The 18,350-nt window shown below is 42.3% G+C and overlaps 1 protein-coding gene across 2 annotated transcripts in view; it reads left to right on the forward strand.

Annotated features, from left to right (window-relative positions):
- VAT1L (vesicle amine transport 1 like) overlaps nt 1-18,350 on the forward strand; it is an 82,970-nt gene that overhangs the window by 56,388 nt on the left and 8,232 nt on the right. For both annotated transcript variants that reach the window (XM_072117496.1, XM_072117497.1), the window contains 5 exons: nt 486-628; nt 6,986-7,089; nt 10,482-10,537; nt 14,941-15,135; nt 17,540-17,623. In XM_072117496.1, coding sequence (XP_071973597.1) covers nt 486-628; nt 6,986-7,089; nt 10,482-10,537; nt 14,941-15,135; nt 17,540-17,623 — 582 coding nt within the window. The remainder of the gene's footprint in view (nt 1-485; nt 629-6,985; nt 7,090-10,481; nt 10,538-14,940; nt 15,136-17,539; nt 17,624-18,350) is intronic.

Consider the following 18,350-nt stretch of genomic DNA (forward strand, 5'->3'; position numbering starts at 1 on the left):
TTCATTATCTGTGGGGTGGTTTCCAGTTATTTTTGGTAAAATTGATGGGCCTTATACTCGGGTTGGCTTATGCTGGAGTATATACGGTAGGTTAGTTATAGTTTAAAAAAAATACTTTTTTTGCAATATTGGAGTTCTTTTAAAAAGAAGCTCACCCTGAAAATTATTATTCAGCATCTACATAATAGGTTCTGCTCCAGTTCTAGACACTGGCTTCCAATAGAAAGAGACTTTGAAGCTATATATTGTGCCAGCACTGACTACTACTAGAGCATGGCAATCTGCATGGAAATCTTGGCTACCGTCCATCTTGCAAGGTCAAGGTCAATCAAAACTGAGACACTGCCTACAGCATAACTTTCATGAAGAGACCTAATGAAGAGTCTGTAGACATTTGAAGGTCTTTTATATGTCTCACATCTTTCTTCAAATCTGTATGTGTATACAAACTCTTCCTAATCTAATGTGTTATGTAATGTTTCCAGGGACAAGCAGTGGCTCAACTCTGCTCAACTGTTCCCAATGTCACAGTGTTTGGAACTGCTTCTGCCTTCAAGCATGAGGCGATTAAAAACTCTCTTAATCACCTCTTCGACAGGAATTCAGATTACGTACAAGAAGTCAAAAAGTAAGTTCTTGTTTCTATGTAAACCCTAAATGGGTCACAGTATGTACCATGTAAGCCCCCACCACAGTTAAAGGCTAAGAGTGTGGCCCCTTTCACACTTGCATTGAAGAGTTTCTGATCAGAGTTGATCAGGGTTTGGTAGTGAAAAATGGAAATTTTTCTTTGGAGTTCAATTTTTCAGTTCAAGTTCAAGTTTTCAGTTAGTTCAGAGTCTCAATTTTTCATGCAAATGTTTGTTCAGTATTTGCTATGTTTTTCACACATAGACAACTAGCATAAAACACTGTGAAAAAGATTCACGACTGAGGTCTATCTTTCTATGGCAATTGATCAGTAAAAATGACATTGCACTTACATGTGTCTCAGAGTGTGATGCGTCTCTATAGACTTGCACGGGGAGTTTTTCACATTCCCATTCAATTCAAGGGCAATGCAGCATTCACAGTTCCTTTTTCTCCGTGCTTTCAACACAGGATTAATCAGTGCATACATTATATAGATCGCATAGGTGCTAGAGTGAGGTTTTTGAACTTTGCATTATATTTCACTACCAGGAGACTAGTGGTATTTAGGTAAAACTTCAATTGTTGCACTTTCTAGTGTGTATTGCTTGTCGACATAGAAAGATTCTTTTAAAAGAGGGCTTTCTGTAGTTTGTGGTTTAAAATCCCATTTTACTTTCCGTATGAGAAATAGGGAACATTGCTATTGATCATTTTAACCCCTTCGGGACTCAGCCTATTTTGGCTTCTAGGATGCAGCCCCATTTTTAAAATCTGCCCTGTGTCACTATAAATGCTTATAGCTTTGGAACACTATAAGATTTCCAGGGGAATTTGAGATTGTTTTTTCGTGACACATTGTACTTCAAATTAGTTTCAAAATTTGGATTAAATCTTTTGTGTTGGAAAATGGAAATTTGGCAACAGTTTGGAAAAATTCTTTATTTTCAAAGTTCTAAATTCTCTACTTTTAAAGCAGAAAGTCATAGCACCCAAATAAATTCATAACTTACTTTTCCCTGTCTACTTTATGTTGCATGTTTTTTTAAGATTCCACGTATTTTACTCAAATGTTATGAGGCTTAGAATTTGGGTGGCATTTTTCACATTTTTGGGAAAATCACCAAAACCCATATTTAGATGGGCCTGCTCAATAGAGATGGGCGAATTTGTCAAAATTTGATTCGACCAGGTTCGGCGAATTTTTCAAAAGTTTGATTCGACCTGAATCGAATCATGACGGATCACATTAAAATCCAGGTATTTCCTGGCTGCAGAGAGCCTGTAAGGTGTTGTAGAATGTTGTGCCATGCTCAAATATGCATAGGGAGCGGGGTTTGGTCTTCAAACAATGCTGCGTTTTATTATGACATGCTCTTAGAATTGCTTCACTCTTCAATTCCATGGGCACTTACAGGGGCCAACTTGACCAAATAAAGGAAGCGGAGAACGTAGCCTGACAAGGTAACGTCTGTGCCAGCTCGGAAGGACTGAGCTGAGGGCCAAGATCCCACTATAACATCAGAGTGCACTCTTTTTACACTGACATCAGATGATTCCATAGATGACGACAGAACCTGTTCTGTTAAATAGGGATACATGTAGAAACTCCCCAAAAGAGTGGAGAAGGTGTTGGCAGTAAGGAAATCACAGAGTGTTCCAGGGAGACAGCGGTCAGTTGGCAGTAGCATGAGTAGGCCGCAGAGTGGCACAATGACAAATTTTGGAGCTGGCAGCAACATGTTAGGCCACAGCGGGGCACAATAACAAAGTGTGGAGGTGGCAGCAGCAGCAACATGAGGTCAGAGAGTGGCACAATAGCAAATTCTGGAGGTGACAGTAGCAACATGAAGTCAGAGGGTGGCACAATGACAAATTCTGGAGTTGGCAGAAGCAGCATGAGGTCAGAGAGTGGCACAATGACAAATTCTGGAGCTGGCAGCAACATGGTAGGAAACATTGTGGCACAATGACAAAGTGTGGAGGTGGCAGCAGCAGCATGAAGTCAGAGAGTGGCACAATGACAAATACTGAAGGTGGCAGCAACATGGTAGGCCACAGAGTGGCACAATAACAAAGTGTGGAGGTACCTGCAGTAGTAGCAGGAGGTCAGAAAGTGGCACAATGACAGAGTGTGGAGGTGGGTGACAATTCTAGTCCCTGGTAAAGATGGGGGGAGGCAGATGGAGCAACTAGCAGCAGATGTGTGGTATCAGGCGGGTGCCAGCATCAGAATAGTGGCTGAAGCAGGTAGTTAGAATACAGACTCATTTCTCAACGTTTGGAGGAGGCGTCATGGATGATCTAATCTGATGCATAAGGCATTGGTGTGTTGAAATCCTGGCCGATCCGTGCCTGATTCATCTTGACAAAGGTCAGTCTCTCCACATTACTGGTGGACAGCAGGTTCTCCTTGGGATAGCAATGGCCCCCGCCGCACTGAACACCCGCTCTGATGTCACACTACTGGCCGGGCAGGACAGCTTCTCTACTGCAAACTGTACAATTTGCAGCCACTCATCAACTTTGGCTACCCAGTAGTCCAGGGTATCCTCTACCTGGGGTGGTAGAGTGCTGTCCATGTAGGCCACCACCTGCTGATGCAGGGTCTGCTTTATGTCCTGCTGCTGGTGGCGGCTACCCTCCTCATTAGGCGGGTGAAGGAAGCTGCTTATTAAAGACTCCAGACTTAAGCTGCTGCTGATGGAGCTGCTACTGTTCCTACCCCCCATCTTCCCACAGCAGCCGTGGCAGTAGTATGTGAGTGTTGGCTGCCAGGAATCCCATGTTTATCCCAGGCCATTGGATGGTGATGCTGCATGTGTTGACACAGGGCCGTGGTGCCAACGTTAGCTTCCTGGCCATGCTTTACTTTCTACCCGCAGATTCTACATATACACATGCTCAGCTCTTCTGGTGTCTTAACAAAAAACTGCCAGACAGCCGAGTTGGTGATTTTACCACCAACACTTTACACTGACTGACTACTAACGCCACTGCCTCGCTAAGCCCCGGTGCCACTGCCTACTTGGACCTGCGAAGTGGGTTCTGCACCCCACGGCCGTTTGGCTCCCGTCCTCGTACTGCTGCTACCCTGCTGACTCATGGACACAGTAGCGACTTGCTGCCTGCTGCTCAAGCTGACACCCTTGCTTCATCCGGCTCCCAAGTGTGATCGGCTACATCATCATCGATTTGTGTTACTGCTACTACTCAACGGTCTCAGTATGCACAGCCTGACTACTTGCAAGTGCAACATAACCTCCTGTGCCACTCTCCACATCTGTTATGCACGAAGCAGAGGATGTCTGCCCCACCTCTTCAATGCCAAGCAGCTGCTGACTGTCCTCAAAGACTTTGTCTTCGCTATATAGTGGCGCCGAGCCCAGACCACCTAGTAGATCTCTGGCTGAGAGAAATGAACAGGACAGAGGCTGGTTGAGGACAGGTGAGGGCCGCTGAACTGCTACTTGACCATGCCAACTAAGTGTTGTTTCTGACAAACCCACGGACTCTAGGCTGGGGTTGTCAGATGTTATTTGGGAGGAAGTGGATGACCTAGTCAACCATTAAACAACCTTTGGATTGTTAATCAACACACTACAATGGCAGTTCTGGCCTCACAGACTGACCCCTGCTTTGCTGTCCCCTTACTGTGCTGCAACCTCTGCCTGCTCCTTCTGCCACCTTTCTGTGTGACATAGTGGTTAATCAACTATGTGGATTTGACACATATTTCTTGCTCTGAACTTTAGCAACAAAAAACTATTGAAATTTGCGGTATACAGATACCCCAAAATGGACACCCTGGAATTAAAGAAAAAATCACTCCAGCAACTACATGGATTTGACACGTATTTCTTGAGCAGAAAGCTCTACAGAAACTATTTGGATTTTACACAAATTTCTTCCTATTCACTTCAGCAACAAAAAAGAACTGCAAATTGGGGTATACAGATCCCCCAAAACAGGCACCCTGGGATAAGAGCAGAAATCATTACAGAAACTATTTGGATTTTACACAGATTTCTTCTTATTCACTTCAGCCACAAAAAAGAACTTCAATTTGGGGTATACAGATCCCCCAAAACGGACACCCGTGGATAGGAGCAGAAATCACTACAGAAACTATGTGGATTTTACACAGATTTCTTCTTATTTACTTCAGCAACAAATAAGAACTGCAATTTGGGGTATACAGGTCTTTCAAAACGGACACCCTGGGACTGGAACAAAGATCAGTCACTCCAGAAACTATGTGGATTTTACACATATTTCTTCCTATTCATTTCAGCAACAAAAAAGAACTGCCATTTGGGGTATACCGATCCCCCACAATGGACACCCAGGGATTGGAGCATAAATCGCTACAGCACAGTACAGTACAAGCAGATAGGCGCTGGAGACAGCACATGCAATGTGAAATGCCGCAATGGCTGCCTGTTTTTATAGTGCTGTGACACCACATAAGCCTGACGGTTGCTGATTGGCTTACAGGTCTGCACATGTCATCGAGGGTGTCCCTTTCTTCTTCCCAGAGTTCTCTGCCCCATGTAACACATTGGGGGTCATTTACTAAGGGCCCGATTCCCGTTTTTCCGACGTATTACCCGAATATTTCCGATTTGCGCCAATTTCCCCTGAATTGCCCCGGGATTTTGGCGCACGCGATCGGATTGTGGCGCATCGGCGCTGGCATGCAATGGATGGAAATGCGATGGAAATCAGGGGGCGTGGCTGAAAGAAAACCCGGCTCGGTGTATTCCAGTGCGTTCCGGGGAACTTCAGCGCAGCAGCGCCACCTAGTGGACGTCGGAGGAACTGCCTTAATAAATCCCGGCCGGACCCGAATCCAGCGCAGAGAACGCGCCGCTGGATCGCGAATGGACCGGGTAAGTAAATCTGCCCCATTGTGCTTGCGCCTATTTTGGTAATAAAGGAGAAAAAAAAATTTTGTTCCCACAAATCACTGTAAACTTCGCATTCGTGACAAATCAAATTTTCCCTGAAATTGGGACCGAATTCCACTTCGTTAGAATCCATTCGTCCATCTCTAATGCTCAACTTTTAATTGACTCTGAGAGGTCCAAATAATAGCACGTTTAGTAAATTACCCCATTATGGAATCTACACACCTCAACGTATAAAAAAGCACTTTAAGAAGTTTGTTAACCCTTAAGGTGTTTTATAGGGGTTAAAACAAAATGGAGGTGTGGTCTACAAAGTGTAATATTTTTTGACAATACATTCATTTTGGGCGGAAAATTAAACATTTGTGATGGTATAAATGAATAAAGGCTCCACAAAGTTTGATACCCAATTTATATATGTTGGTAACCTGCTGTATGGGTGCATGGCCGGCCATAAAATGAAAGGAGCCCATCCAGAACAGATTTGCATTGTCAAATTGTATAAGCTATAATTCTTTTCTTTTTTAATGTGGACCTGTAGGGGTTATTTTTTGTCACATGAGATGTACTTTTCTGCTACATAATTTTGGGGCATCTATAGCTAATTGGTGAGATTTTATTAACTCTTTGTTACCACAATATGTCAGGGTTTTGTGTATTGTATTAAATTTTACTGAATAAAAACTAATTTGCAGAAAATCTTGTTCATTTAAGCATCACCATTTTTTTAAAGCATAACTTTTTTATTTTTCGACTGACAAATCTGGTTAAGGGCTTATTTTTTGCGAGAAGAGTTGTTCTTTTTAGTGGCCTTATTTTAGAGTGCATAACATTTTTTATCACTTTTTAGAAATTAAAAATTACCTTTTTTGGGAAAAATGTTTGTGTTTTTTTTCCTCTATTTACCATGCGGATCCAGTACTGATTTTTTAAATTAAGCAGATTGTTACGGATGAGGGACTACCAAATATGTGGAGTTATTTTGTGTATTTGTGTTTTTTATACTTTATTAAATGTTTGCATGGGAAAGTGACATTTTAAGGGCTTATATTTTTATTTATTTTTTATATATCCTAAAGAGCATCAGAGCATCGCTGGTTCAAGTTCCCGTTTGAAGTCCAATATACTGCTCTACAATACTTATGCATTGTAGAGCAGTGTAAACTTTCATATTTTATTAAGATCCCCCCCCCCTTCTCCCCTCCATATTTTAAGGGGGAAAAAAAACTTTACTCACCTCATCCTGTGTCCGACTCCTGTCCCTGGAGATGCGTGGCCGTGCGATGACGTAACAGTCTCGACGTCATTGCGCAGCCACGTGGGCCAGACCAAGCCTGTGCACACTTTCCTTACATAATAGAAATCGCTGAATCTATAGTTCATATTTCCACAAAGATCTTATTGTGTGAAGCAGAAATACAAGTTCTTTCTTTAATTATTTCCAGAATCTCACCAGAAGGAGTTGACATTGTCCTGGACAGTTTATGCGGAGAAAACACTGGGAAAGGAATTGGCCTCCTGAAACCACTGGGAACATATATTTTATATGGTAAGTGTGGTTAGATGTTTCTACTGTGTAAGGTCTGTTTCACACAAACGCATACAGCCACGTGCTGCTCACCCCTCCACTCTCCATAGGGAGAAGTGCGGCACAAGAGCAAGTGCGGCACTACTCCACGCCCCAGTAGCCACGTTACTCCGCCTACCAGGTAATCTTCGACCCTCGTACGAGTCCCCCGGCTACTGCACATGCGCAGTAGTTCCGGCCCCAGAGGCGCGGCCGTGGAGCCGAAGGCCTGCATTCTGCGCATGCGCAGAACGCAGGGGACCCGGACGAGGGCGCGCAGCTACCAGGAGCTGCGCGCCGAAGATTACCTGGTAGGCGGAGTAACGCGGCTACTGGGGCGTGGAGTAGCCGCGACTAGTAGCCTCATGTCCGGCTACTCCACGCCCCAGTAGCCGCATAAAAAGATTAGCATATACATGTAATAAAGTTTTCTAAAAGACACCCGGGACGTGAGGATTAGCTTAAAAAAGGGCTATCCTCACGTCCCATCCATCCACCTACCACCCCTTCTACCTTTATAGGTAGAATCGGGGTGGTAGGTGCCCTTTAAATGGTTTAATTTGGAATAGTACAAACTGCTGAGAAAAACTTCCCCGACTGGCATTCAGGTTCCTAGCTTGCTAGTCATTTGCCAAGATGTGTTCTCTGCTGTTGTCTGGTTTATGTACTCCTGATCCATGGCTTGTATTTTGACACAGATGAAGGTTTTAAAATGTATTTTCTTATGAAGTTTTATTTGCATTTTAACCATCATGTCTGAAAAAATCCTTACAACCCACAGTGCTCAAAGGGAGGTGAGAGGGAGGTGTTTTGCTCTACAAAAAGTTGCAAAACAAAGAAAACTTTAGTCTTGGAAAGATACATTTAACATAGCTCCCAACACAGTCCCGTTGGAGGGGGACAGGAGGCCACTATATGAGGGGAGATGGAGGATGACAGGAGGCCACTATATGAGGGGAGACAAGAGACCATTATATGAAGGGAAATGGAAGACAGGAGGCCACAAGAGGAGGCTGGAAGACAAGAGGCCGCAGTAGGAAGCTGGAGAACAGGAGGCCACCAGAAAAGGAGGCTGGAGGAATGGAGGCTACAGTAAGAGGGGGCTGGTAGAGGAGGATGAAGGACAGGAGGCCACAGGCAGAGAAGGATGAAGGGCAGGAGGCCATAGAAAGAACAGAATGGTGGACAGGAGGACACAGGTAGAGGAAGATAGAGGTCAGGAGGCCAAAAGTAGAGGAGACTGAAGGACAGGTTGCCCCTATATTAGGAGGATGGAGGACAGGAAGCCAGCATATGAGCAGGATAGGGGACAGAGGACCACAATGTGAGGAGGGTGGAGGACAGGAGGCCACAGTAAGAGGAGGCTGGAGGACAGGAGTCCACAGTTTGAGGATGGAGGACAGGAGGCCACAATATGAGGAGGAATGGAGGACAGGAGGCTACAGGTAGAAGAGGATGGAGGATAGGAGGACATTGAGAGAGCAGGATGGTGGACATGGGGCCAGATGAAGAGGAAGATGGAGGCAACAGGTAGAGGGGGATAGAGGACAATAGACCACAGTAAGAGGAGGCTGGAGGACAGAGGGGCACAGTAGGAGGAGGCTGAAGGACAGGTGGCCACAGTATGAGGAGACTGGAGGACTGGAGGCCACTAGAAGAGGAGGATATGGGACAGGAGATAGGGGAGATAAATAAAAGTGGAAACCCAAATTTAAAGGAAGACTAAAAGAGGGGTTTTACATGTTGCAGAGTTTCTTTAGGGGGTATTATACGGGTCCATAGGTGAATTGGCCACAGTAAGGGGGCATTATCATATGTGAGAGTCATTAAGGTCAATATTACACTATGCATTTAGGAACACTGCAACAGATGCATCCTCCAGGTAACTACTTAAGCCCCTGGCATAGTTGCCAAGATGCACCCAAAAATAACCCAAAAAATCAAAAAACCTGCAAAAAGAAGAGATAAAACAGGTCAAAATAAGAACACATGCATACTGTCATTTATCTGCTTCTGCTTCACTGTGTAGACATGGTGCCAGTTGATAATGTGTCCAATGTACTATGGAGAGTCTGCCAGCAAGACCGAAGCAAGTACAGGGACATTGGGGCACATCTATTAAGAACAGTGCAGTGGGCACTACTTTCAGTTTGCCTGTGTATAGTGCAGGTTGCACTCACATTCCTCATGAATCTGGCGCATTGCTTCAACAGAGTGCACCACTTTTTTTGGTACAACTTTAACATGGGGCGTGCAACACATTTCTGTCGGACTTTGCATGATAAATGAGGTTGAAGGTCCAACTGAGCACTGGAATGCCCCTTTCAGTGCAGAAATTTGTGTCACATCGGGTATAGTGCAGCTTGTGCTACAAAGTGTCACGTGCGCCAGAAATGTATCTCAGCCACTTCTTAAATACCTGTGCAACCAGTTTGCACTGAAAAGAATGTGTAAAGTCTGACATAAAACTGGTGCATGGCCCTTAGTAAATGTGCCCCATTGTCCGCACCACTATGCGAGAGGGTTTGGCATATTATTGTAGATAATTGCACAACAGATTGCATATGTTGAAGGTACATTGTAAATAGTAAGTATTCCTGTTTTTGAAATCCAAAACTGTATGTGTAGGATTTTGTAGTGACACTACAATACATTATCCACATTGGAAGTAAATAATAGAAATCTAAGACGCCTCTTTGTTCGCTGTGTGTCTACCACATGACTGCTCTAGTCTGTCTCCGTGCAGTTGGATGGTGCGAAAAATCGGCAGTGTTCAGACTTTACAGATTATCCTTCCACCAGCTGTGACATGGAGAGAGGGTAGAGGAGCAGGGGACACAGACACATTGGGGCAGATTTACTTAACCGGTCCAGTCGCGATCCAGCGGCGCGTTCTCCGACGTTGCTTCGTGTTCTGCCGGGATTCACTAAGGTCGTTAAGGTCACTAAGGATTCACGCCGTAATTCACCTTCTTTGTCTCGGTGTATGTGAGTGCTATTTTTGCGACACAAAATTTTTTAAAAATTCAACAATTTTTTCCGAATCCGACGGGTTTTCCAATGGTCACGCCCCCGATTTGTCACATGAAAGCCGGCCCTGATGTGCTACAATCTGATCGCTTGCGCCAAAATCCCAGGGCAATTCAGCGCAAATCGGAAAAATTCGGGAAACCTGGCGGAAAAACGTGATTCGGACCCTTAGTAAATGTGCCCCACTCTCTATAAGAACATCGTAGCAACAGAAGTCATGGGCCATGCTGCACGGGGTGTGGGTCACAGCCTGATACGGGCTTAAGAATTGTTTAATTGGACCTCTTTTATTTTTTATATATTTATTTCATATACACAATCCCAATAACATTCTTTTTTTGCAGGTTCATCCAATATGGTTACTGGTGAAACAAAAAGCTTCTTTAGTTTTGCAAAATCAGTGAGTATCACAACCTAGATATTCATAATATTTTAATTGAAAGGATTTGTTCAGCTTGTCATTTTCCAAAAAACCACAAGAAATAGCCTCACCCCACTGTTCTCTCAGTGGTCTGTAACTGCCTCTGGGCTTTTGTTAGCTATTATTTCCAGGACTAGCACACGTCCCCATGTATTTTAATGAGCTCATAAACATGGCGATAGTTTCCACAAATTTCATGAATAAGCCGAGTGCCTCAGTTGCAAATTTTGAAGCAGGTCCTAAGTTTAACTGTGCTTGTGGCTTGGGCAGTCTTTCCTTCAGTCACCCGCAGACTGTGAATGCACACCTCTGTACTAGTCCTCCCATGTTATGGTTACATGAATATAGCATTTGACAGCTGCAGCCAGTAAGTGGGCAGATGAAACGTGTTAAAAAAATATTTTTGTACCTGCACATAAAAACCCCTCCAAATTGAATGTAGTTCTTCACGATGCACCTCAGGGTGCATTGACACATTCACTTCTTCAGATGCAGTTTTTGATGTCTAAACCAGGAATGGAGTCAAAAAGGAGAAGTAACTCTAGGTAAGTTTGTACCCATTATCATCCACACCAGCTTTTGGCTTCAAAACTGCATCTGAAAAACTGAATGTGTGAACACTACCTTAAGCCTTATGTCAAATGCTTTTGAATTGCATTGCAGTGCAGACGCTTGCAGTGGGCAGGGAGCCTGATTATTTGTGTGAAGATAGGTTTTAGACTTAGAAAAAAGAGATGGCTGCTGAAAATCAGTGCAGCTGAATGGTGGAAGAACAATATAAGTCATTCCTCCCTCATTCGCTTTGCATTGGCATATATGAGTGGACTGATACAAATAAATTTGTCTACAATCAGTGCTTAGAAACCACATCTCATATGGTGAATTAATCTGTTGGTGACTGTTCTTTTGGGAAAAAAAAGGTCTCAGAAATTTCTATTTGGTATAACAATACACATTATAGTCATTTACCATAGTATCATAAACGGAGAGAACGAACGAAGCCGAGACCCCTAATTTTACCATCAAAAACTGGAAAAACCAGTGAATAAGCCAAGTGAATAAGCCAAGTGAATAAAAAAAACAAACTTAATACTCACCCTCCGACGATACTCACCTTTGATGCTCGGCACGGCTCCCGGTCCTCGGCGGTGGCTCCCGGTCCTGGCGGCGGCTTCCGAACCTTGGTGACAGCTCCTCTCTTCTTTCTTCACTGGCGGCTCCCGGTCTCTTTTCTTTCTTCACTAGCCGGCAGTCGCGTCCATGCGACTTGCCGGCGGGCGCACACTATGATGCGGCAGTGTCGCCGCCGATGATGTCATCAGCGGCGACAGCGCCGCATCATAGTGTGCGCCCGCCCGCAGATCGCATGGACGCGACTGCCGGCTAGTGAAGAAAGAAAAGAGACCGGGAGCCGCCAGTGAAGAAAGAAGAGGGGAGCGGAGCCGCTGCCAAGAATCGGGAGCTGCCGCCGAGGATCCGGACACCGGAGGGTGAGTATTATTATTATTTTTTCTTAGTTGACTCGTGTATAAGCCGAGGTGAGGTTTTTCAGCACATTTTTTGTGCTGAAAATCTCGGCTTATACCCGAGTATATACGGTAAGTAGAATACAGCGGCACTCACCAGTTTCGTGCAAAGGAATCTTTATTGAGGTGTGTACATAGGCAGAGTTTCCTTCGCACGAAACTGGTGAGTGCCGCTGTATTCTACTTACTTTAGTCATTTACCATAGTCTTTATTTAGGTCATGAGCTGTAAATTATAGCAGATGTAATTATATAACAAAGGGGGCATGGAGTAAAATGTTTTGCATAAAGAATAATGATTATTTAGAACTGATTTCGAGGATCATTAAAGGGGTTTGCCCATGGAAGAAAGTTCACAAATTTGAACCCCCTAGTGATGTTTACACAATAAAGATCATTTACCCCCCCCCCTTACTTTACAAGTTTATTCAGTTGTATTGCTGTTTAGTTCCTATCACTCAGTGATGGTCAGTGTAAGTGGGGACTCTCTAAGTAGGCACATTTTGATTGCTCTAGTGCTATGAGGTTATGTGTGCTGACAATGTACTTATATTATAACTGTACAGGCTTATCTACACTTTTATTTAGCTTCTGAACATTCACTAGTATCTGAAACATAGAAAAAGAGATGACACAGATCAGAGATGAGAGATGGTGAGATCCATGAGATGCATATAACATACAATGACACACTCAGCCATGCTACATCAGAGCTATAACAAATACTGTCATCTCTGCTACATCGAGCTATAACACACACAGATTGTCTCACCCATCTATAAAGATCTTATCTTGCCTGTAGTTTGTAGAGTAAGTCTCTGCACACTGCTGCTTTCCGGCAGGAAGTGTCTGTGGGTGAGCTCCTCTTGTAATAGAAGAGGTAAGGGCAGACTGCATCCTGCAGATAGGAGAAACTATTCATGAGAATAGCCTGCCCTGCCCGACCATAGAAGATAGAAGGTTACGGTCCGATCCCGGGGCATCCGAAATTATATACACCAGGACTGATAGAGAAAGGGTGGAATTATATCTGTGAAATGCTGTATTTTTGTTAAACTGAATTCGAGAATGTGTTATTTTGTTATTCTGAGTATATTTAAGAAACTTGTCTTTGTGGGAATACCCCTTAAATCTAGCGTAATTTGACAACTAGTTTAGAATGTATATTTGTATCTATGTGTATCAAGTATTTCTCAATTAAACGGGAAATTGTTTATGCCTTCAGTGTCTGGTTTAGACCACCATGAACCCACCTTGGACAATGGAGCCACAGCGCCAGGCAGTGAACAGCAGACCCTTCCGCTTTTCCATGAAATGCTGCCACTTGTAACCAAACACTGGGTAGGAACTGCTACATACTGTTATCCCAGTGTTTAGTAGCAGTATAGGAAAGCTGTGTAACATACCTTTATGTCTGTTGTAAGTAGCAGTAGAACAGAATTTTCATTTTTCCGGATTGTAGATGCACTGGAGGATTGACCTCACACTGTGCTGTAAAATCTCAGTATTTTACTGCTCTTCAGTCCCTCCCCTCTGCTCTGTGGAACAGTCCAGCTACATGAGTAAATCAAGTGTAAATCTATATTTGCTGCTACTAACAACATCCACAAATGTATGGTCAAAACTTCTAGTAGACTCCAATTAGATCACTGATAAAGTGTACCAATTTTCCATACTTTATTCACATTGTTTTGTTAAAGTGGTTTGAGTAATAATAGAGCATTACTTAGAGGGGTATTCTCGTCTCTGCATTTACATTTAATTTAACTAATATGTCATATATATACATTTTTTCCATTCGATTTTATTAAAAAATAATTACCTGTGTGAAGATAAATTATCACAAATGTAGTCATATGGTCCCTTAGAAACAAGACTGTGTCCTTGGATATGACCAGCTCTGCAGGAGGGATTGGGCAAAGAAACAAAAAGTTTTTATATATGAAATGTCCTGAAGTTACTTCAGGTCTCACAGCCGTCCTGTAGTAATGATTGCAAAATCCAAGTGGTCAGGCAGAACAATATAGTGCACGTCAGGCCACTGCTGCCAAAATGTGAGGTGGTCATATCCGAGGACAACATGGCAACATTTATGAGAAATTATCTTCACACAGGAATTTTTTTTTTTAATAACATCCAATTGAAAAAATGTTTACATATGGTAAATTAATTTAATTAAATGTTAATGCCCAGATGGGAATACCCCTTTAATGCTAGCCCACCACTCTGGAACTGATGCTACCACTCTGCACTGCACTCTATTTCCAGAGTGTCTCCGGAGCTTACAAAACACAAGAGAAAACATTGGTTGGAGCATTTCCTGGGGTGTATCATGAAACAACTTTAAAGAAAGTTTACCACCTCCCAACTCACCCACAAGTTAAAACAGTAAGGTATAGGGCACTTTATAAGCTTTCTATTTCTCAGGAATCTATCTCATGCAAATTACTTTCTCAGTGTGCCAAGCTAGGATGGCGCCTACTGGTACAGAGTAGTTTTCTTCTTTTTATATCTTCGTTCTCTGAGGGATTGTCAAGCAGCAGGTAAAAGGGTGGTGTTACTAGGTTCTGAACAACATAAAAAGAAAACAGGTTTCCCGGCAGACACAACCTTGACCTTGGTGCACTGAGAAGCTAGTTTTCATAAATTGTAACTAAAAAAAGTTCACAGAGAAACATGAAATGTGAGTTTCTCTTTCATTGTTGTTGAGTAGGTAGGTGGTAGACCCCCTTTAATAACAATATTTTTGAGTACATTTTTTTATGTAGTCACCTACATTATGTAAAGCCCCATACCAGAAGGGCTACACAAATAACTGCATAATGTAGGCTAATACAGTCAATCTTTATTCTTTTAGTGGTGGCAAGTCGAAAAGGTCAATCCGATTAAATTATATGAAGAGAACAAAGTTATGTCAGGATTCTCACTGCTAAACCTGCTTTTCAAACAAGGACGCGCCAGTGTCATAAGAGGGGTTGTAGACAAGCTGCTTGCCTTGTACAATATGAAGAAGATCAAACCATTGGTGGATTCGTTGTGGGCTTTGGAAGAGGTAACCTCATAATGTCATTAAAATGGCTGAAAATATGTTCATGATGCTCATGTCTTTATCACAGGGATTGTTGTTTTTACTGTAGAAGCTAGGTTTGTATATTAGTTGTTAAAAATGACACCTGCCACATAGGGCAGTAGAGCCCTGGTCGACAGAGCCTCAGTAGGTCCCTTTCCTCTGAATTTACATGGCGGCACTAAAAATTCAGAACCTTAAACAGTTTCCTCTTCCCTAAAATATTCCCTAGTTTATCATACAAAACAGCCCCCTCATGGTTACTTTATATACAGCCTCCTCATGGTTATTTTATGTACAGCCCCTTATCGTTACATTATATAAAGCCCCTAAGTATAAATATTGTTTAGGCACAAAAGTTTCAAGATAGTGGAACACGCTAGACTCCCTAGAATGTCCAGACTCAGCAGCATATAAACAAAAAGTACGCCACTATGGATAATTTTCTTAAAAAATTTTTTGTTTTATATATTTCTTATTCACAAATTGATTACACAACGTACAAGTATGTCAAAAGAGTTTTTCAATTATTTTCGAGGTATTACCTCTAAGTCCTTTAACATATATAGTTTGGGTTGCAAGCAATTCCCATTTTTTGAGGTTTCACTGTACCGTGGCTTTGTAGAGGCTTTTTCACAGATGATTTTCAGCAGAGGAGTAGATCTTTTTTCAGTCACTTCTTAGCAGAGAGAAACACTCGCATGATTCTTGTGACGTTTCGGAGGTCACGCCTCCTTCCTCAGACATGCGCGTCTCCAACTTTCTCTTGAATTTATACCGGTATAGCCAAAGTTTTAATACATTCAATATGTATATTCTAATTTATCTATACAAATATACATAATAAAACAGAGCTTTTCTCTTTTTCGTTTAAACTATGCATAGAAAAAGTGAAATCTAAGCTAACCCTCCAAGTACAAGGGGAGGGGCGAGGGACTGGCAGCGATCAGAGACATGCATTAAAGAAATACATTAAAATTACATTCTTCGTTTATCCCATTTGGATTTAGTGTTTCAAGTTTATGTATCCAGTGAACTTCGCGCTGGAGTAGGCATCTTTTTATATTCTCTTTATCATTTGCTTCCACTTCTTCTAATATGGTCCATTTTAATTCAGATACGTTATGTCTATATTCAAAAAAATGTCTAGCTAGTGACGTTTCATATTGTTTCTTTCCCTTTTCCTTCTTTTCTTTCATTATTTTTATATTTTTCTCATAGTTCTTAATAGCTGATTTATGTTCATTGATACGAATTTTTATTTGTCTAGTAGTTTGTCCAATATATGCTTTCCCACAGGGACATTTAATCATATAAATTACATTTTTACTATCACAGGTAAACCTACTTTTAATATGAATTGGAGTCCCTTTTCTTGGATGGGAGATCTTATCTCCTTTTATTATAGAGCTACAGTTTTGACATGCAAGACATAATTGAATAATTGAATAATTGAAAAACTCTTTTGACATACTTGTACGTTGTGTAATCAATTTGTGAATAAGAAATATATAAAACAAAAAATTTTTTAAGAAAATTATCCATAGTGGCGTACTTTTTGTTTATATTATATAAAGCCCCCACATTTCCTATGGATTCATTAGATATAGCTCCCCTCATCCCCATGGATTATGTACAGCCTCATGTGGGCCCCCTTCCCCCAGCAGCTCTGGGCCCAAGCACTTGCCCAGCTATGCCCAGTGCTGTTGCCGGCCCTGATCAACCCGATTCTGACCTGACTTTTGGCATGGACTGGATGATTGATTTAGTTGTCTGTACGCCTGCAAATTAACTGTGCATTTTTATGAAACTCTCAACAAGCAAAATTGATCCCAGAGTAACCATTCACAGCACAAAGTTCATCTTAAACTATGGGGAGAATGGGGGAATTTATCATGGCTTGCATGTAAAGGTCGCAATCCTTGGCTCATGGCCACGAATTGTGACTACTATACAACCCTGCCCCCCCCCCCCCCAATCCACCAACCTGTCAAGGCGTGGAAGGTCACATATTGCAAAAAATGCAAAACATGCAGTGCTCATTCATGATGCAATCACGAGTAACTCCTCCCCAAATGCCACACGTGAATGTGGCCAACCTGTTTTGTACTGTAAGAGGTAAGCTGTGACCAGTTTTCACCTTTGAATAATACTACAACTATGTGAACAGGATCCTGCCAACAGAGATGCATTATACATCACTTCCTATTACCAAGATTTGTTTGTTTACTTGAATAACACTAGTTTTGGATAGCAGCATTATTCACATTGTAGTGTTCTTAAGCCTATGCATTACCCTATCATCTTGTTTACTTGTCAGAGAACTGGAGTTGCATGCATGTGGGTGAAGAATTGCTCAAATAAATATCACTTTTTTGGGGCATTTCAGGTGAAAGAAGCAATGCAGAGAATCCATGACAGAGGTAACATTGGAAAACTGATTTTAGATGTGGAAAAAGCCCCAACTCCTCTAGTAAGTATTACAGTCATTGTTACTACTGAAAGTTTTTTTTTTTTTTTGCAGTATATTTTCTTCAGTGTATCTTCAATAATCAGGTGTGTGTCTGGAGAATACTTTTAGGCTTGTGGTTGTCTGGGCAAATTCCCGATGTGTCGTTACAACATATGGCAAGGACGTATCCCACTGTATGCTTATACAGTAGGATCACCCTTCTCCTCCTCCCTGAAGGTGGTGGGAGGACTGAACAACGGCAGCAGTCTGTGATTTGCAGCTGCCAATGTTATATGGACAGAGAAATCAGGGGTGTCAACCCTCGTGGTGAGTAACGTATGCTCTCAGCCAGGGGCTTTGCTAGGGTCATAAAAGATTCGGGGCACAGGCTGCAGTGCATATACATTGAATTCTCAGTAGTGTCAACTCCTCTACATACCCTCCGCCCACATATGCTTGTGCTAAAAACAACAGTACATATAACATACAGCTACAGAAAACACAGAAGAGATCCCTGCCTATTACATCTTGTGATATTTGGGTCATTGTGGCCATCACACTAAAACAGGTATTATGAATAATAGTATTTATTACACATATACATAAAGATTATTATTATTATCCATAGAAAATGTCAAAGATACAAGATATTTTTGGGTCCCAACTCGGATCTGCATCTATCTCAAAAATGGGGGGCAGCTCACTCTATGCACACAGATGGCAGAATGCAGAGTTTTATATGCATGTG

The sequence above is a fragment of the Engystomops pustulosus genome, chromosome 7 (genome assembly GCF_040894005.1).
Source record: "Engystomops pustulosus chromosome 7, aEngPut4.maternal, whole genome shotgun sequence".
In the NCBI taxonomy this organism is placed as follows: Eukaryota; Metazoa; Chordata; class Amphibia; order Anura; family Leptodactylidae; genus Engystomops; species Engystomops pustulosus.